Below are 20,965 nucleotides of genomic sequence, written 5' to 3'. Positions count from 1 at the left end.
CTTTACAAGGTGTTCTGAGTAGTTCCAGAATACAGAAATATTTAACAAAGATGACTGCCTGGTTAAGTCAACAGAATCAGAGAAGGAAAGGTAAATGAGACAAGCAAAAATGAGAAAATTAAATACTAGACTCCAAGAGACAAAAGCTTAAAATTTTTCAGAAAGGAAAAAAGGCTGGGTTTCTGCTGGAGGAAAAAGAAATGAGAGACCTAGAGAACTAAATGTGACCCTCCTTACCAGCCCCATACTCGATGAGGAGTCTCTGGTCCTGAGCATCCAGTGCACGAACATTCTCACAAATCAACAACTGGCCTGGCCCTGATGGCTGTTGGAGCTGCCCAATCCTCCTCCCCAACCCTGGAGACTTCCCACCCATCTCCCAGATACCAAGTCTGTTCCCAGGCTGTCACTGATCTCATTTCTTCTACTGTACAATGTGCAACCACAGAGCTCAAAATGGAAATTTTTTCTTTAAAGATCTTATTTATTTGACAGAGATCACAAGTAGGCAGAGAGGAGGAAGCAGGCTCCTTGCTGAGCAGAGAGCCCGACACAGGGCTCGATCCCAGGACCCTGGGATCATGACCCGAGCCAAAGGCGGATGCTTTAACCCACTGAGGCACCCAGGTGCCCCTCAGAGTGGAAATTTAAGAGCTTTGACTGACCTCGTTTCTTCAACAGGGCTCGATCCCAGGACCCTGGGATCATGACCCGAGCCAAAGGCAGATGCTTTAACCCCCTGAGCCACCCAGGCGCCCCTCAAAGTGGAAATTTAAGAGCTTTGACTGACCTCGTTTCTTCAACAGGCCTCCCATTGCCTACCACCAGAGCTGGAGTCACACAGTACTTCCCACACCTCAGCCTTTTACACTCGCAGAACTAACGCCTTCCTGCTGCCCCGTTTCAGGGCTAACAGGCCTCGGTGGCTCAGTCTCCCCTCTGTCCTTACAAAGGTGCTGTGTTATGTTAGAACAGTACAGGCTCTGGCATCCAGAACATCCTTGGTTCAAACCTCATGTCTATCACCTGCTACACTAAGCCTGTCTTCTTCATCTGTAAAATGAGGGCTACGGTACCTATTTCATAAATTCTTATGAAGATCACATACAAGCCATGCTGCAGCCCCAAGCGCAGGCGCTCCGCAGATGTTGGCTGTCTGGCCCTCTCACCACAGCCGGCATATCTGGAGTCCTCGATCCTTAGTTCTAGGGGCCCTCAGCTTATAAAACAAGTTAAGTCATGAGGATGTAGCACACAGCAAGATGACTGCAGGTAATGGTATCATATGGTGCCATCTGAAAGCTGCTAAGAGAACAGGTCTTAAGAGTTCTCACCGTAAGAAAAAAAACTGCAACTATGTGTGGTGACAAGACCTACTGTGGGGATCATTTCAGTGTGCACAAATACTGAATCACTATGTTGTATATCTGAAACTAATAAAATGTTACATGTCAATTATCTCGCAATTAAAAAGGTGGTGGTTTTTTTGTTGGTTTTTTGTTTTTTGTTTTAATGAGTCCCCATCTTTTGCCTGGTGCTCCCACTGCCCACTGATGGGAGTAAGTTTCAGTGGCCGGGTGCTAGGGAAGTCAAAGGGAACGGAATACCTGTGGCAAGGGCTGGTGCACATAGAACCCCACAGAAGGACTACAAACTTGTTGTCCTGATTATAAACAGAGGTTCACATTCCACAGCGATATTAATATAACAGCTCAGCTAATCAGGGGTTACGGGGAATTCTGCAGGCTGTCTCCTTGTTTTCAGAAAAAAAATGCTTCCCAAAGAGTTCCTAACAAAGGCCATTTTAACCTCTTCTTAAACAGGAGATTACCTCTGAACCTCCTTTAAGAACCCGTGGGCCCATGAGGAAGAGAGAGTAAATGAGCATTCACTGAACCACCACGGTGAGCCAGACACTGGGCTCAATGTTTTATGCACATATTGCTGTATATTTATATGTGAATAAATCTCATCTAATCTTCACAAAATGCAACTGGGATATTTTTATTTCAATTTTACAAAAGAGGAAACAGAGCAGCTTGCCCAAGGCCACACAGAATAAAGCAGAGCAAAGATGGAACCTAAGTCTAAATTATCCCTTTGCACATCACAGAAGAAACAATTTCAAGAATAGGCTTGATTTTCAAAAGAGAAAAACATTAAAATTCGGGCTCTTTCTCCAATGTCCTACACTAGCAAACTGTTAGCAATAACCAAGAGGTACAGCTTATATAAAATGTAAATTTGAGACCTGTTTATTCCTGCAGCACCATGCTCTAAAACCAGTATGTACACAAAACCACTCTGCCCCTCTTCCAGGCCAGGGGGCTTCAATGATGCAAGTGCTCACGGCTATGGAGAGCTACCACCATGCATACAGACATGTGGGAAAGTGCAGAGATGGCTTCTCCCCGTGGTAAATGGAAAATGCTTCCTGCCCTGGGTTCCTACAACCCTCCCCCCCAACCCTGCACATACAGCCTCTGGCAGTCTCCCTGCTGGAGTCCCAGCCCTTCAGGGCAGGAACTATTTCTCTGTCCTTCCTGATCGCTGACAAAAGTAGGGACTCCATAAGTAAAAGCTTGTGGAAAGAGTGAATGGCTTAACACCAGAATTTCAAGCAGCAACAGTCCTAGTTCTGAAGAGCAATTCCGTGGGAGTTCAGAAGGGAGCCTAGGAAGAAATGTAATCACAGTATGCAAAGACTAAAAAGCAAGTAGCTCCCCTCTGGGAGAGTCAGCAATATCCAGGTTTGTCAGAGTGGATCATTCCACTGCCTGAGGGGCTGATAATGAGAAATGAAATTGGAACTAGGTCTCCCAAAGTAAAGGGCGATTGCAAAACACCATAGTTGAAATTCTCCCTTTATTCTTATACTTAAAATTTGTCACACTAAAGGGGAAAAAAACCCACAAAACTCCTCTTGGAGTGTCCCTGACTAATATAGCAAGCAGCCTAATTCACAAAGCACCTCTGTAACTGTGCTTCTTGATAGAAAAAAAAAAAGATATTCTTTTCCAGTCAACACACCGGAATACTTTGGCACCTCGTGAAGAAATAACTGGTACGGGGTTCCTGGCTTTCTTCATACTTCCTGGCCAGCTATCGAGCAGAAAAGTGGCAGGGTCAGCTAGCCACAGGGGTACATTATGTTTACCAGTGTGGTTTGTACAGAGGTGGATGAACAGGTAACTGGAGAGTCCTGGCAGGTTCTCGCGAAGGGAGCGATGCAAGAAAGTTTGGGAAATCATGGTCTGCCTGAACCAACGAAAGGAAACACAGCTGCTCAGAAACCCAGAGTAGGGCATTAAAGGAGCAACCCCCTTTAGAATGCTGACTTGTGTAGAATGACGTATTTTGATCGGAAACTTCTCAAAGATACCCACAGGTGGATGGTGGTTAAGACAACAAGTATGAGAAGAAGATACAAGAAATTAGAGTCAGAATGACCAGTGGGCCTGTGGAAGGAGAAGAAGACAGTATCTGTAGCCAAGTTCTGGTTGGTTTATTTTTACACAAGACAAGCAAAAGGGGAAAAGTGAAGTAACAGGTAAGCCAACTACACACTACAGGAAACAAAAGAACAATCCAGGGTAAACAGGAAAATCAGGCTAAAATCTGACTCAGAAAATAAGCTGTTTGGGAAGCCAAGAAGACTAACTAGTTATCAAATGATTTGATTTCTCAAGAGTAACACCTGGACATGGAGATGGAAGGAAAACACTGGGTTTTAAAAAAGGGGAAAAGAGGGGGTACAGAAATCATGAGAAGTATTATTAAGCAGTCATAAACATTGCCCTCTTTAGGCCAATTAAAAGGATTTAAGTGCCTCCCCACCCCCCACCACTGTTGAAGCAAAAGCTAAGGCAAGACGGTGCCTCAGGAAGGCAAGTCTCCTGAAGGCCTGGTCATTCAGTAACATTTTCAAAGACTAAAAGCCACTGACACGTCTCCCTCCATCTCCAACAAACTCCGTATCAACTGATTTTTTTTTAAGTTTCTAGACTCTCCCATGTAGGTTTCACTAACAGACTGAAACGATACGGTGGGATGAAAGTACAGCGAGCTAAATCCATAGGAGATTGAACAAAGTGTTCATGGTACCCTTCACCTTATCTACTCAACATGGTGTTCAAGACCTGAAGCCATAAATGGATGGTAAACCAGTCTTGCAAGTACAGTCCCCAAATTATGGCGGTTCAACCGCACAGTGGTAAGGAAGCGATACACATCCAGGAGAAACTGTACTTCAGATTGTGAATCTGGATTCCTCCCAGTCTAGCGGTATGAGGCAGGGTACTTTCTGCTGGGCACTAGCAGGGAGCTGTGGTTCCCAGTCAGCCCCATCATCATAAGGGTAAACAACCAATATACTTCTAGCCATTCTGTACCAATATGGCCATTCTGTTTGTCACTTTCAGCACAGTATTCAATCAATTACATAAGCAGGTCAACACTTTATTACAAAATTGGCTGTGTTAGATGACTCTGCCCAACTACAGGCTAATGTAAGAGTTCTGAGCACGTTTAAAGTAGGCTAGGCTAAAGCCATGAGAGCAACAGGTTAGGTGTCTACAACACACTTTCCATGATATTTTCAACTGCTGACTGGTTTATTGAAACAGAACCAAACCATGAGTCAAGGAAGATCTGGAGCCCGGAGAAAGTAACAGCTCATATAAGTGATTGCATAATATCATTCCCTCCCTACCATCTCCTCCTTTCCTGCCTAGATCATCATTTCCCAAAATGCGTTCCACAAAATACCGACCCTGGAAATGACACCTGAAAATGGTTTCCCAAGTTCAAAGTATTTGGAGAAGTCCGCATTTCCTTCCTTCGCAGTTATTAACACATCAAAAGCTCTGAGAAATTCTGTAATAAGCCTCTATCTCGATTTAACTTAATGTTTCCCAAACATTTGTTCTCAAAGACTTTCACATAGTAATCATTAACTGAGGATGGCTTAAAGTTTAGGCTCTAAGCCATGTTCACATTTTCTGTGCTAAAGAAATGATTCAATCCCCCTTGAGTTGCTACTACCTCAACACTCTTCCTCCAAATACCATAGTAAAACACACACACACACACACACACACACACACACACACGACACTTCCTGCCTCCGGTTTCCTCACCACCCACTCACTTCTCCATCACTGGAAATCTGGCTTCAGCCCCCAGTGCTCTACAGAAAGTCTTCTCATGGTGTGATCGATGGACAGAGAGCAGAACCAATGGCTTCTCTTCCGCCCGTCAATCCCTCTGCAGGGTCACAGAAAACAGCCCCATTCCCTGACAGTCTTCCCTCGCCTTCCACAACACTGTATTCCAATTTCACTCATCTCTTTGACTACGTGATCTTTGGTTCCTCTTTATCTTTTTAGCCTTTACATTGGCAGACCAACTCTGACTCCTCCCTTGAGTAAACCGCCCATGCACGGTTTGAACCTTTGGGGAATCCTGACCTAGTTCTCAACTTCAGATCCACATTTCCAATGGGCTTCTCAACTTGTTCACTTTACTTTTCCTCAAGGACTATACATTCACTACACTCCAAAGAAGCTCATCAGTCGCCCACCAAACTTTCTCCTCTTCCTGATTCCTCTCATGATCTCACTATTCCCAAATGGTGAGGCCAGCAGCGGAGTCCGCCACTTTCTCCTCAGCCTGACATGGCAGTCAAACGACCTCTGTTCATGCACCTACCACGGTTTACTCTAGCTACTCAACATCCAAGTCTTGAAGCTCCAACAATCCTCTGTGTGGGCCCTGAGCTAAGAGAGAGAAGAAACCCGACATACTTGGAAAAATGGATGAATCCACTGAATCATACCCAATTCATGGCTCGTTCTTCAAACGCCAATAATATACAAAGTTATCTTGCAGTTCAACAAAAACTCTGAATTCTTTTCACTTACAAGGCCATTATCCTTCATCAGACTCAAATGAAACTCTATTCTAAACTATAACTACCTCCTAACTGGGCAATCAAGCTACCACTGCTACAAGAGCAGGATTTCTTAAAGTGCTACTCTAACCACATCACTCCTTGGCTCAGACACATTCAATGGTTTCCCACTATTTCCAGAACACAGTCCAAACCCCTTAGCATGTTATCACTGCCTCCCATATCTGGATCTCTGCTACCCTTCCATCCTTATTTTCAATACTCCCTAAGCCCTGTGTTCTAGTCCAGGAGTAGGCGCACTCCAGCCAGTGGGTCAACTCTAGCCCACTGCCTGTTTTGTAAATGAAGTTTTATTGGAAAACATCCAATCAACATTTTGAGCCAGATCATTCTTTGTTGCAGGAGGCTGTCCTGTACATTGCTGAATGTTTAAAAGGATCACTGGCCTCCACCCACTGGATTCCAGTGGCACTTTCCCAGTGTGATGACCAAAAATGGCTCCACACATTATTAAATGTCTTTTGGGAAACAAAACTGCCCTCAGTTAAGAATCACTAGTCTAGAGATTTCCAAGTACAAGCTAAGAGTAAGTATGATGTCACTGCTAATAAAATACAAACTATACTGCAACTGTAGGAGAGTCTCCAGATTAGGAGGTAAGAATCACACAGTACTCAGTGCTGGTTGCCTCACATTTGGGAGAATGTGCTCAACTGTGAATTTTAAGACGACTTTGGATAACTGGAATTCACATAAGCCAAGGTGACCAGACTGATGAGAAACTAGTGAAGAATGTCACAGAGGAATATTTAAGTAAATCAAGGTGATCAGCCTATACAAGACAGGATAAAGAGAAAGCCATGATCTTTAAATATCTGTTATACTGTCAAAGGAAGTTTTAACTTGCTGTAGTTCAGGAAGGTGGAACCGGTGGGCAGCGGCTGCAGGAAGGCAGGTTTTTGGCTCTATACAAGGAAAAGCTTTCTAACAATCAGAGCTGGCCAACAAATAAAGGAGGCTGAGTGGTGAAACACCATGCTCTCGTCATTCTGCAAGCGTTCAAGCAGACCCCGGATGAACTCATGTCAGAGATGCCGTAGAGAAATTCCTGCCTGAGGTGGGAGGTAGGACGAGATGGTTTCTCTCAGGCTGCTTCCAGCTCTGAGATTCTATGGCTAGCAGTGGAAAAGCCATATGGCACGAATAATAAAATTCTCCAATTCCAAGACCTTAATTACAGCATAAGAGAAAAATACTTTGCTCAACGATTTACCCTATGTCTGTTTGGTAACATTTTACATTTAGTCCCCGACACTGCGACTACCAGTGGTCTGTTTTTTTCTAATGGACCTGTAATCAGTCCTAGATAATGTCTATCACTACCTTTAAACGGTATCTTTCATTCTGCTAATGATCACCACACCGGTACAATTTGTACAAGGCTTTACAGTTTTCCAACCATCGTGACATACATTGCCTTACTCGCCGTTGCTAAGTACGAGCATGAACACTTATTTTAGATAACCTACTCTCATTTACTGTCTCTTGCCTGAATTTCTTACGAAAGACAGCAAGGCCTTATTATTCATCAAATATTCACTATGAAAATAAAGCTTACTCTAGCAGATACTCATCTCCAAAACAAATCATTTATCCACACCCCAGAAATAAGCCAAATCTAGTTATTTCAGCATCAAAAACATGGACTTACCTCAGTGAGGTTTCTATTTTATTTATGATCTGAGGAGGAAAATTTGAAACATTATAATTTAGCTTTCCCAAATTTCAATGTGGCCATACAAACTAAAAAGTTCCAGAAAGCAGTCAGAACAAAACGTGAAGCACATGTGTTGCTGACAAGTAAAGCCACTGCAGGTCCTCATTCCGGGAACTCCTTTATTCCCCGGCTAAAACTGCCCAACACGAGTTGGGTAAGAACTTTTCTCCAAACCTAAACTGGGCCCTCACCCACTGTTTTACTTACTTCTTTACGTTTCGTTTCTGGACATTCCGACTGCAGAGTGAGAGTTGCACCTTCGATATTTCTTGGCATGGGCGTGGAACCAGGGTTTATTGTTAAATGAATCTGATCTGGTGAGATAATGTGTTGCACATAACCCTGGGACATTGCTTCATGATCTATTAGGTGAAAGCCCTCTTCACCCCCTACTAGAAAAGGCAAGTGTTCTCCACACTGTCCATCGTCATCTTCATCCTCCAAAGTGCCAGGGTCCTGCTCAATGAGAACAGTTGTCCTATCATAAACAGTTCCAGATGAGGAAGGCACCAGTCCGTTTTTGTCCACAAACCTGAGCATCTTGTCATCGGGGGTCAGCTCATCTTCCTCTGCTTCAAAATAGATGATGTTGTCGTCTGGACTGTGTTCCCCCATGGTTCAATCGTGCTCAGCCCAATTGTGAGAAATGGAAAGATAATGACCTGTCTGCAATAATAGGACAAAGCCAGAGTTAGAGTCAAACCCAGGGAACTCCTCAGCAACCACAAGACTCATTTTTCCTCTCACGTGAAGAACAGGTCAAAGTAAATGAAAATCATCTTCCCTGGGAATAATTTTTTTTTTTAATTTAACTTTGAAACCATCAAGTCATTTTCAAGGATAAGCAATGTCTTAAAACAAAACAAAACACTGAAGAAATAAGTAGTTCTGAAGACCCTCCAAATCTGCCTTACTACCAAACAATTCCTGAAGTTGATAAACGGCATACTACTTCAAGGCTGAGTTGTTTTAAGTCTTAAAGTAAGAAAACTCCAGTCACATATCCTTCAGATTAGACCCTGGGGCAGTGCAGTCTATTGTGGAAGTAGAACTTTGGAGACAGGATCATCTACCCACAAATCCCAGCTTTGCCACTTACTACTTGAGTAACTTTTCTGTGTCCCATTTTTCTTATAAGTAAGGTGGAACTGGTAGTTACTTCTCTCAAAGTTATTACACAGAGTGAAAGAGATAATGTATGTTAAGGCACAATGTCTGATTATTATAGGGAAAACAAGTGTGAATTCATTCCCTCCTTCCTAGAACAGATGTTTCAGCTTCTGGGTAGAAGGGCAGATCCCTAGTCAGGCATATTCAATGAAGATCATTATATCTGTTAACCTTCTAAAACAATGTGGTATCCACTAGAACCTATGCTTGTATAGTGTGCTCTCTGCAGTGAGGGAATGGTGAATCTTATTTTCGTTTCTATTGCCCCTAGCACAATACAATTACACCAAGAGTTCAGGAGATGTCAGCTAAATGAATTAAAGACCTGCAGATATACTCTCTTGGGAAGACACACTCTCTTGGAAAGATACATTTTCTGAAGCTTTCCTGTTCTGGATTAGTTCTCTTTCCTTTAGCTGCAAACATACAGGTTCTACAAATGTAGTTTTGGCAGGCAGAACAGAACTGAAAAATAGTCAGCACATCACTTTTAGTGTCCAGTCTGGCTTTGCACTTGTTCTCTTCTGCCCTGGGTTAGAAAGTGAACCTTTACGGAGTGGGGCGGCTAGACAGGTATTTAGCAGAGACAGGCCAAAGGGATCAGATCTGGGAGGAACCGGCCCGACCCCTTGCTCTGGCTTACGCAACCCGGTAGATGCACACTTCGCTGCATCTGAGGAAAGATAAGAGCACCGGAGGCCCCACAGGGCTTCCCTGGCACCATCAGCGGCTAAGCGGAGACCAACTGTCCGGAACAAACAAGACCAGGAGGTATGAGGGTGGCATACGAGGAGTACAAACGGAGCACCCTTGAGAGAAGGCTGGGAAAAGGAACCTGACTGGGACAGCCCCCAGACGGGGCTACACAGAAAAATCTGAAGACAGGCTGGGGGGCTCCAAGCCGGGCGAAGAGGGGCAGGGTCCGGGTCTCCATGGAAACAGGGAAGGGGGGCTGGATACCCATCCCTATGGAAACGGAGGAGGGGTGGGGTCCCTATAGTGACCAGACTGGGGTCTCTTCTGAGAAATGCTTCAGGAGGGAGCCTAAATCCCGCACCCCCCGGGAAGCCCCCAGCCCAGGCCGCGTCTAGTTTCGCCTTTTACCTCCGCGGCTCCCGGCAACGGCGGCAGCGGCAGCTTCTCCCCTCCCCAGCGGCACCATGATTGCCCCCACCTTCCCTAAACGTCACTTCCGCTTCCGCTTTCCGGAGGAAGGAGGAGATATTGGCCACGCCTCTCCTTGGTGCTTCTAATTGGTTTCGGCGGTGTGGGGGCGGAGCCCGAACCTCCAATTGGCGAGCAGAAAGGGCGGGGCGGGGCGGGATGCCGCGGAGAGCCCGCGCTCAGAAGCACCCTCGGTGTTCGCTGTCTGCAGGGTGCCGGCGCGTCCGCGTTGTGGCGCCAGACGCGAGGAAAGGGGGTCAAACCTCCACAACCACTAGGGGAAAGTAGCGTCAGCCCGGCTTGCGCCTGCCGCCCTAATCCTGGCAGCCCCACCTGCAACGGGAAGGACCCCAGTTAGCCCTCCTAATTCCAGTTCGGACCCTCAAGGGGAGCCTGCGATGCTGTGACCTTCCCGGCTTTCTACCTCTAGTGTTGAGGGGAAGCTGGGACCAACCAACGTTAACGTAGCGGGTGGGGTCAAGAAAGGAAGATGGGATCCAAATGGCAGAACCAAGCTCAGCCAGAGGACGCCGCCGCCTCTCCCCACTCCCACCATGCCCCCCACTCGCTATCACGGGACGCCTCACTCCTTCACTCTCACTTCTTTCCAGGCTGTCGGTTCCAACTTTTCCCCTGCTAAGGACTGCCGGCTTCCATGACTCCAGACATGGCCAGTCAGCGTCACCTATTTGCCATTCCCTTTTTTAAAATTTTGACCGTTCGCGCTGTCATCCAACAGCCTGCATCTGAGTCAAATTTCATTCTGCCAAGGAGTGTTGGTGTCCCAGGGCCCAAGAGGCGACTTTGCACGTGCCTTCCTTCTTTTTTTTTTAAATTTATTTATTTATTTTTTTAATTTTAGAGAAGGAGCATGAGTGGGAGAGGCAGAAGGAGATGGGAGAGACTCTCAAGCCGACTCTGCCATGATCAAGGAGTGAGGAGCGGGATGTGGGGCTCCTCCTATAACCCTGAGATCACGATCTGAACCAAAACCAAAAGTCAGATGTTCAACCAACTGTGCCACCCAGGCGTCCCCTCCTATCTTTTTTCAATGCCTGTTACATCTGTTAGAACCTCCCAGCAGCCACTGCCTGATTTTTCCATAAGCTACTTCTCTAGAATATTCAGAGTGGGACAACTCTGAAACTAGATTAGGGTAAAGGTGTTCAGGTCATGCCTGTACATCTCTTGCTTGAAAACTATGAATAGTGATTGTTACCCACCAGACAACTGCCTCTTTGGCCCCTGACCAGCTGCCCCAATACTTAAGCCACAAAAGGTCCAGCAGCCATCTCTTAAGAGATAGAAACAGGGCACCTGGGCGGCTCAGTCAATTAAGCATCTGTCTTTGGCTCACGTCATGATCCCCCCAGTCCGGGAATCCAGCCCCGAGTAGGGCTCCCCTCTCAGCGGGCAGTCTGCTTCTCCCTCTCCTTCCCACTCATACTCTCTATCTCTGTCACTATCTCTGTCTCTCTCTCAAATAAAATCTTTTAAAAAAAGATTAAAACATACAAACAACCACTGTTAAAAATACATTTATCATTAAAATATATTACATAATATGAGAGAGGGGATGCATCATATACAATTCGGAGGATTTGTTGACCCAGAAAATTCCATTTGTTTCCCCAAACACCACTTTCTTCGGTACCTTCATTTTCAAGCCACTGTATTGCCCTCAGAGGCTGAGTGGCCAGCCCCAGAGTGGTTTAGCCACATCTGAGTAGGAAAGGGGGTAGGGTTTTTATATACATATACACATGTCCTTAGAGCCCTGGAAGCATCTGGGTGGCTGTGATCTGTTTATCCAGCAGATTCCACTCGCATTCTTGCTGTCCAATTCATTCTCCCTTTAGGACCCCAAAGTTTGTTCAAATATCTGTTCAAGGGGAGCCCAGCCCAAGCTACAGGGAAGGCACTGACTATGTCCTGAAGGCAGGCTGAGTGAGCACAAGAAACAGAGTTATTTAAAATCTTTGAAGTTTAAAAAAATAGAGAGATCCGTGTTAAATAACTGAAATTGAACATTGACAGTCGGTTTTATTGTGGCGGATTTCCCCCATGTCTTCAGAACTCAGAGTGACAGGACTGTGACAGCCATGGTGGGGCGGGGGATGGTGTCAGGGCTCAGGAAATAGGCAGCTGCCGCTTTTGCTTCCAAGACGCCTCACATCTTGTTGTGGTAGTTCTTGATCTTAAACAGGTGGGGCTAGTAATTGACTGCTTCCAGTAAAAGAGGAGAGGAGATAGGCTCAGGGTGAGTTGCAGAGGAACAGGTGAATAAATTCTTGAGCCTTCTTCTTCTCTGCCATGTCAGGCTTTTGGTGACCAGCTGGGTTTCGAAGCAGTAAGCTGCCAAATACACTAGCTGCATGAAACACACAGAAGACAAATGATTCAGCAAAAGAAACACTACTTATTCTTGTGTTGTTGAGTTGGGAGGAGTACCCGAAAGCATTCTTTTCTGCTTGGGAAAAAACTATGTGAGGGTAAACTTGGCCCAGAGCTAGAGATTTTAGTTCCATTGCAGTGGTCTTGGGACCTTCCTCAAGCACATTTCTCATAATGAGTCTCTCAATATGCAGAGATCTTTCCCACAGAAACTTGACTACTTACCTAGAATATTCTCATCCAAATGATTTTTTGCTGATTTTTTCAGCAGTTCTCGCAGAAATGCCATCAAGTAGTTGAAGACATTTTGGTGGAATGTAGGGAGGGTAGAAATGACCTGAAAGAGGGAGAATGGGGATTTGTCTTTTCATTCATGCATTCAATCATTTGTCAGACATGTGCTATGTTCCAGGAGCTGAGTACATGATCCAAGGGACATGAGTAAGACTGTGCACAGGAAACCCCGATCACTTACCACTTGGCACAAGAGTCCAAAGAGAAGCAGATCAAGTGCTTTGTGAATTTAGAGCTCAATAGCTTAACTATGTGCTCTCAAAAGGTTTATGGGAATAGAAGACGTTATAACCTGGGTCTTGAATATAAGACAAAATTGGACCTGCAGAGGTAAGGTCTAGGGCATTTGGGGCAAAAGAAAGTATAAAAAAATGCAAGAGAAGGAACACAGTGAGATAAGGAGAGAGAATACACGGAGAAGTCAATTTTAGCAGGACGCCCCTTGAACAAGGGATGGAGGGATGAACAAGCCTGGAGGGATGGATCAGGCTAGAGCTCAAGGAGTACTCCAACTATCTGTGTGTCATCATTATTTCGTAGGAGGCTTGTACAAGATATATTCCAAAAGAGATTCCAATTCAGTGGATGTGGGGTGAGGCTCTAGAACCTGTATTATTAGCAAGTTTTCTAGATTATTCCACTATGGCCTGTTACATGTGTGAAGAACCATTAGGCCAGACGGTTAAAAGTCTTGCCTATTTGTTTAAGAAAATCATTCATTGCAATGGAGAGCCAAGTGTGGTTTTTGACCAACAGTGACGTGATGAGAGCTTTAGAGCGTGTGGTCCGATGGCTGTATGCGAAATAATTGAGCAGAGGGAGAGCCTGAACATAGGGCTTAGAACCAAGGTGAGTGGACGAGAATGGAAGACGGGTGACAGATCAAGGGAACTGGGCATGGGGGAGGTGAGCAGAGGACAACTCAGGAATGACTCAGGTTTCTGGGCTGAGTCACTGGAATTCAGGGTGAAGCCACTAAAAGAAAAGGGGACGTGAGAAGAAGAACAGGTTCAGGAAGGAGAGCTATGGAGCTGAGCTGCTAGGACACTGTGTTTGAGGAACAGCGCCCACTCTGTTCCCTCAGGCCCTGTGAGGCCCGGGGCTGCAGTACATGAATGCTCAACACTTCCCCTCACCTGTTTACTCGCGGTGTAGTTGCCAGAACATTCCAGGCAGTTATGGTAGGTGCTGTAGCAGATGACAGGCTCTGGCAGGCTCTCCAGGAAAAGTAGCAAGGCTTCGGCTACGGAATGATTGCTGGCGGCTTTTGGCCCATCGTTAAGGAACTGGCAATGCCATGCCGTGGTGAGGAGAAGGCCCAGGAGTGAGCACATGCCAGACGTGCTGCCTCCCCAGGAAGGCTCTCTGCTCAGAGCTAGGATGCCAGCCTGACATGGTGAAGGGGCCAAGCTGTATGTCAGCTTAGCTGGGCCCTCCTGAGTTCCTGCTATATTGGTGGATTAAAGTTGTAAAGTCTTCTCTATGCAAACTTTAAGTAAGAAAAATATGACAGCTGAGGACACAAGATAGGATTTCGAGCCTTAAAATCATACTCTTTCTTTTCTCTCACCTCTTAACCATTTTCACACATACACATGCACGCACGCACAAATGTCTGAGGATACAGAGGCTTTCAATCATTCCAGTATCCAAACAGTCCCTGATATGCTCAAATTCCGACCTCAGGCCTGGCTGCTGGAACAGATCTTCCTGCAAAAAAAAAGTCACCAAATAATTACATTCTCAGAAAGTCAGCCATGATCTCCTGACCTAGAAATATGATCACCACCAAGGTGCAAAAAAGGGGCAGTGAAGTGAGGCCTTTGAATCAACTGGTAAACAATCTGAAAAAGTTAGGGCTGATGGGACGAGCTCATCCTGCCGGCCTTCCTAAGCATGGTCCCATGACAGGTCTTTAAAGTGATAAAACATCTATTATAAAACAATAGGTAGGGAATACTACTCACAACAGTAAGGGAAAACTGAAAACGGTTTCCTGTAGTGTTGTGGAAGGATTAACCAGAAAAAGAAAAATGTGAAGAAAATATATCATTTATAAGATGGAGAAAGCTAAAAAAGACACCACCTTGCTTTGTGAAAAAAAGATTACGGCAATAAAGGTATTTCCAGGGGCACCTGGGTGGCTCTGGGTTAAGCCTCTGCCTTCGGCTCAGGTCATGATCTCAGGGTCCTGGGATCGAGCCCCGCATCGGGCTCTCTGCTCAGTGGGGAGCCTGCTTCCCTCTCTCTCTCTCTGCCTGCCTCCCTGCCTACTTGTGATCTCTCTGTGTCAAATAAATTAAATCTTTAAAAATAAAATAAAGTAAAGTAAAATAAAGGTATTTCCATTAGTCCTAGCATGCTTTATATTCATTTGTTTTCTTAAATGATTTAATGCCACTTAAGTGAATAATAATATTCTATGTATTGTTCAAGTTACACTTGAAAGGAGCGCCATGGAGAACGTAGACTACTAGCACAGTACTTAAGAATGTGACTTCTGCAGGGTGCCTGGGTGGCTCAGTCGCTGGGCATCTGCCTTTGGCTCAGGTCATGATCCCAGGGTCCTGGGGTTGAGTCCCGCATCAGGCTCCCCACTCGGCAGAAGACCTGCTTGTCCCTCTCCCACTCCCCCCTGCTTGTGTTCCCTCTCCCACTGTCTCTCTGTCAAATAAATAAATAAATAAATAAAATCTTTAAAAAAAGAAATAAGAATGTGACTTTTGTGCTCTCTTTGGCAGCACATACGCTAAAATTAGGACAACACAGAGAAGATTAGCATGGCTCCTGTGTGAGATTGTAACCTTACAGCTAGACTCCCTGGGTTCAAATCCCCATCCTGCCTAGTTATCAGCTTTGGGATCCTGACCAAGTTACGTAGCCTTCTGGACCTCAGTTCTTCATCTGAGAGCTATCAGGAGAACAAACTGAGGCAATGCCGTTAAACACTTAGAATAGTATTTGGGGACACTGTAATAATAAATGTGGGCTAGGGTAGAGTAAAAAGACATGTTGTTAAGAATGTATGTTGCTCCCAAGCGGTAGAGCTATGGTAGACTACAGTTTCTACTAGTCTCCCTATACGAATGAGTCAGTGATACAGACTGATCTGATCTCATGAAACTGGCTCAAATCACTCTAGAAATCAGGACTCATGACTCATGGCCTAGAGGCTCCATCTGGTCTCCTGCCTCTGTCTGTCTTAACAAGGAGTTATGCCCTCCCATTTCCAGAAACTGTCAAGAGTTCCTCAAAAGGATAGCAGGCTCACGTCCTGAGAAGGCTCCAGATGGCTTTGTACTGGGAGGACCCCAGAGGCCAGGGAAGGGTACATGTTGTGCCGTGAAGGCCATCCTATGCCAGGCTGCTTCCCTTGGGGGTAATCAAGTGCTCTATGTAATAGCAAGGTCTCATGGGGGTGTGAAACATGACCCTATCTGTCCCCCACTCACTCTCTTGGGAAGCAACAGCTTTCCACAGATTTGTTGGGGTAAAAGCTTCCTACACCAGAAGTTCTTGGGGTTGATGTTCTTCCCCAAGGCAGTCTGGCCTCAATCAGGTCTGATTACTTAACCACCACCTACCTGCTGGACAGCATTTTGGTACAGGTAATCAACCATCAAACAGAGCTCTTTGGGAATTCCCAAGGGGTTCTCCAACTGGACCCCATCATCTTCAGTCTGTAGGGGCATCAAAGTCTGAAAAGAAATAAAAAGCATAGGTGCCTGGGTGGCTTAGGCATTCAGCTCCGGTCATTGTCCCTGGGTGCTGGGATTGAGCCCCGCATCAGACTCCCTGCTCGGCGGGAAGCCTGCTTCTCCCTCTCCCTCTGCCCCTGCTTGTGTTCCCTCTCTAGCTGTGTCTCTCTCTGTCAACTAAATAAATAAAAGCTTTAAAAAAAAAAAATAGAAAAAGCATAACACGAAGGCCCGCCCATGGACCTTCTGATGGGCTGGCTCCGATAATGGGGGCGGCGGCAGACCCGCAGAGGAAGGGATGCACTTCCATCCCCTAAGCAAACACGCTACAGGCAAAAAAACAAAACTAGGTGACACAATCAAGGTACCAGAAGGTGATTTTTGAGAATTAGGAGTGGGTTATGACAAGCAGTTTCAATAAATCAGGTGAAATATGCATCATCATCTTTGAAAAAACATCCTGCCAACAGCATTTCACTGTCAGAAACAGGGAGACAGTGTGGTCTGGTGCAGTAAGGGCAGAGACTTGGGAGTCCAAAAACCCGAATGTAGGAGCCAGGTCCACTGCTAACTCACTGCGTGACCTGTGATCAATCACTCTCCTTACTGGGTCTCTGTTTTCATCTTATATAATGGAGAGGATAGAAGCCAAGAGTCCCTAAGTTAAAAAGTCCATTGGGGGGCAGGGGGTGGGATATGCATATTACTATAAATCTGTTCTGAAGTAGAGCCCTTGGGATTCAAACGGTCTCCACAGGAGTCCTTTGCATCTCAGAAAATTTAGTTCAGGATGATGAGGAAGTCATGATTAAAACAAAAAAAAGAATAAAATTACAGGCCTGGGAAGCTTCATATCTTACTATCCATGGCTGAGTTTCTCTAATGTACTATGTGTGAAAAAATTGAGAATATCTTGCTTCACTGGCTCAGCTGCTACAGTTCTAGATGCTTCCATATGTCATGTAACTTACCAGCTCTCTAATTGTTTCCAGTGGCAGGTCCAAGATCGGCTCCCTCATGTAGCACAGTGTATGAATGGGAGATCCAAAACAGCTGGGCAGGTAGTTCCCAGACACAGACAAGAAGTAATCCTTCCCCCTGTCCAAGTGCAAAACCAGAATGTCTTCGATTTTGTCTTCACCTGAGTTGAGCTTTGTAGCCGTGGTCTTATTTACAAATAGCTCCAATTCAATCTCAATGGCAGAATCTGAAGAAAAACATTAAAAGTAACGTTGGCTGGTGGGAGGCCAGGAGGAAAGGGGGAAAGAGGACAGCAGGCACAAGGCTCAGGCACAAAGGGCTGGGAAAGGGATTCAGAGGTATCAGCTAACCAGCAGGTATGTATGTGTTCGGCACTCAGAGGACACATGGACAAGGCATTTATAGCCCAAGTGGGGACATGAAAACAACACACAAAAACATGTCAAGAGGTAACTGCTATGAAATTCAAGGACAAAGGAGCACAGCTCAAGTCAGAATTATTAATACAATCAGAAGGCATGGATCAAAGAGCTTGCCTTGGGCCAGGTCAGATGAAGACACCTGATCCAGGAGAAAATACAATGCAAGAATCAGCCTGTGAATCGTCCACAAAACAGGCTTCATCCCTCTGCCACACAGCACAACGCAGAGTGCAAAGAAGTTAGGGGAAAGACACGAATGGTACATTCCAGGGCCAGGGGGAATTTCTGGATTACCACCCCGTTATCTTTCCCTACAAGAGCGGACGCTGGAAGCTGATTATAGTGAGGCAGACAGTGAAAATGAGTCCTTCAAGAGCAGCACCTGCTTCCCCGCCATCTTCTGTCTTCTTTTTCTGTGAAATTACGGAACACACACACGGCTGAGAAAGCTTTCCAGGCTGACCTCGTGCCCCTTCCTGTTTTATACCTTAAGTACGGATGGCTCCCCCACAGGGCTTTTAGAAGTTTCGATCAGACAGCAAACACTCAGAAACCAAAAGAGCTTACTGGAGAAAAATAAGCAGTCGGGGTAGAGCAGTCCCCAAACCAGCAGCCGGGAGCCTGGGAACGGAGGCCTCACCTGGCAGGAGGAAACCTCGGCTGGGGTTGGCGTTCAGCCACTGCTTACAGTACGACTTCTCATCAGGCTTGTTGATGAATTCAAACTGACAGGGAACTTGTCCGTTATGAATTGTAAAGGACTGTACTTGCAACTGCATGTACTTCACATTCTGAAAACAGAACTGGGAACAGGCCCGGGACCCATCGGATCAGTGCCCTTTTCTCGGAGACCTGCCCAGCCACCCCAAATGGGCAATCTTTGCCCTTTCTGGAAAAACAATGAAGGACTGCCTCTTTCAAATCATGTTTCTGCTTTAAGTATTTCCTAGGAGGCCACAGCCCCACAAAAGACCCGCGGTCTGTGTTTAACCCAAAAACCCAAAAACTTAGGTTGTTTGATAAATAAATTTCCTAAAGGAATCAAAGTTCGAACCTTCTATCTTCTGTGCCCAAAGACCATTTTCAAAATACCCTTTACAAATTTCACCCCCAAACTTGAAGACCAAGCACATCCTTCCAAGTAGCTGGACACCCAGGGCACTAAAAAAATACCCACACCATAAATCCCCATTTGCTTGACTTCCTGGTATTGTCCATCCAGAATGATCTATGCTGCAGCTCTTCCATGAACAATCTTCTGCCCTAACTTGGCTTCCCCCACCGCAGATCCCTTGTCTACACTGCCTGCCCTCCCCGCAATGCCTCTGTCTGTACCCAAGAAACTCTGACTCAACTTAATCTTGGTCAAATCAAAATATCAGGAGGAAGACATTCCTTGCAAGAACACAGACCAGCTAAAACCAAACAAAACACCTTTTGGCTCCTCTGCAACACCACTTAAATCACGAATGGCCCATGTGTGGGTGAAACCTATAAGCCACAAAGGTTAAAGTCTTCCGATTCAGAAGATCAGGAGAAGAACATAATCTAAATCACCAACCCCACTCCTCTCAGCGAACACCAGCAGCCTCCCTGGAACCAGAGGCCGCATGTCAAAAAGACTATGGAGTCCGGGGGTCGGACAGGTGGCTCCCGATTTCTGAGACCTCACAGACGAGATTTAAGTTCTATAAATAGAGGAGCCTATTGCCAATATTGTTAACATGTCCTTCCTACCTCTCGCTTAGAAAGGGACACGGAAGGAATGTTGGCATTTTCCATCTTGTCCAGGGAGCGAACGATCTCCTCCAGAGTCTTCCGGTAACGTTCTTCGTTGACCACCTTCACCTGGGAGGCAAATATCGGAGCCTGAGTGCCTTCTGCCCATTTCCTCCTTTTCGGGAAAGAGGACATGCACAGCACTGGGCAAGAACAGTTGGCGGCCACTCAGAAAGTGAAGACTGAATAGATTTAATTAATTAACCAAGAACCCAATTAACAACAGACTCAGGAGGGGTCCTCCAGAGGCCGAGCTTGTGAGGAAGTCAACTGCTTCCTGATGAGCAGAGAGAGGAAGCAGGGGTGGAAGCCCGGTGGGCAGCTCTGCCGGCTCGCAGCCCCAGGGCAGAAAGATGCCCAGTGACTGGCTCTAATTCACTTGCTGCTATCCACCGGCCTGTGGTGAGAAACTGCTAGGGTTTAATTTCAAATGGCATCTCTCAAGTTTTTGTAACCTGTGTTCCAATGGCCAAGATTTTGTCAGGCTTTCCCTTCTGTATTCTGAGTCATAAACACAATTGTTGTCACTTTCCAATACAAGAACTCTGTAACATGCATTAGGCCTTTTTTCAAACTACTCACACCTTCACAGATTCCGATATGCCTCTACCCGAACCCTTGACAGTGGATAGTGTAAAGGAACAAATCCCAGGAGAAGAGACAGTAAGCACGGAGACGTTCCACCTCACCAGCAAAATCAAACAAATGTGATTTAGAATAATGAAAGATCTCTTTCTTTTAGCTCACTGGGTTGGCAGAAATTTAAGACGGATAAACTCCAATATTAGCCAGGGTGGGGGAAATAAGCTCACACAGAGTTGGCAGACAGGGGAGGAGGAGGAAACTCTGCCTTTACTGACATGGAAAGATCTGCTAAGACATAGTCAGTAGGAGAAAAAAAAGATATTCTCTCAGAACAATATGTATAGGGGCACCTGGGTGGCTCAGTGGGTTAAAGCCTCTGCCTTCAGCTCAGGTCATGATCCCAGGGTCTTGAGATCGAGCCCCGTATTGGGCTCTCTGCTTGTCAGGGAGCCTGCTTCCTCCTCTCTCTCTCTCTCTCTCTCTCTCTCTCTCTCTCTCTCTGCCTGCCTCTCTGCCTACTTGTGATCTCTGTCAAATAAATAAATGAAATCTTTAAAAAAAAAAAAAAAAAAGAACAATATGTATAATATGATCTCTTTTATGAAAAGAAAAAATACCCTCTATGTTGTATATAGAATACTGCCATGTTTATAAATGCACAGAAAAACTCCTGGAAAAATGCAGGCCAAAAAGCAAAGCGGAACTTGTACAGACATAGAAATATATAGTAGAAGTATACCAAAATAATTATGACTTAAATTTAAATTTAAGCAACTCTTTTGGTTTTTTA

General features: G+C 45.5%; 2 protein-coding genes and 1 non-coding gene across 17 annotated transcripts in view; 1 reads left to right on the top strand and 2 right to left on the bottom strand.

The window, feature by feature from the left end:
- The window catches only part of MTF1 (metal regulatory transcription factor 1), a 36,655-nt gene extending 26,602 nt beyond the window's left edge, over window positions 1-10,053 (bottom strand). For both annotated transcript variants that reach the window (XM_047727925.1, XM_047727926.1), the window contains exons 1-2: window positions 9,963-10,053; window positions 7,896-8,354 (exon numbers count right to left, since the gene is read on the bottom strand). In XM_047727925.1, the coding sequence (XP_047583881.1) occupies window positions 7,896-8,303 (408 nt within the window). In that variant the 5' untranslated portion in view covers window positions 8,304-8,354; window positions 9,963-10,053. The remainder of the gene's footprint in view (window positions 1-7,895; window positions 8,355-9,962) is intronic.
- Window positions 10,054-11,544: 1,491 nt separating this feature from the next.
- The window catches only part of INPP5B (inositol polyphosphate-5-phosphatase B), a 47,531-nt gene continuing 38,110 nt past the window's right edge, over window positions 11,545-20,965 (bottom strand). For all 14 annotated transcript variants that reach the window (XM_047727914.1, XM_047727917.1, XM_047727924.1 and 11 more), the window contains 8 exons: window positions 19,549-19,659; window positions 18,452-18,614; window positions 17,380-17,615; window positions 16,295-16,408; window positions 14,336-14,420; window positions 13,847-13,974; window positions 12,642-12,753; window positions 11,545-12,393 (listed from right to left, as the gene is read on the bottom strand). In XM_047727914.1, coding sequence (XP_047583870.1) covers window positions 12,278-12,393; window positions 12,642-12,753; window positions 13,847-13,974; window positions 14,336-14,420; window positions 16,295-16,408; window positions 17,380-17,615; window positions 18,452-18,614; window positions 19,549-19,659 — 1,065 coding nt within the window. In that variant the 3' untranslated portion in view covers window positions 11,545-12,277. The remainder of the gene's footprint in view (window positions 12,394-12,641; window positions 12,754-13,846; window positions 13,975-14,335; window positions 14,421-16,294; window positions 16,409-17,379; window positions 17,616-18,451; window positions 18,615-19,548; window positions 19,660-20,965) is intronic.
- Window positions 15,436-15,542, top strand: LOC125099520 (U6 spliceosomal RNA). The gene has a single exon (XR_007127235.1). It is a non-coding gene; the product is annotated as a U6 spliceosomal RNA (small nuclear RNA).

This window comes from Lutra lutra, chromosome 4, assembly GCF_902655055.1.
Source record: "Lutra lutra chromosome 4, mLutLut1.2, whole genome shotgun sequence".
In the NCBI taxonomy this organism is placed as follows: domain Eukaryota; kingdom Metazoa; phylum Chordata; class Mammalia; order Carnivora; family Mustelidae; genus Lutra; species Lutra lutra.
Note: the sequence above shows the minus strand (reverse complement) of the source record. Positions and strands in the feature narration are given on the sequence as shown.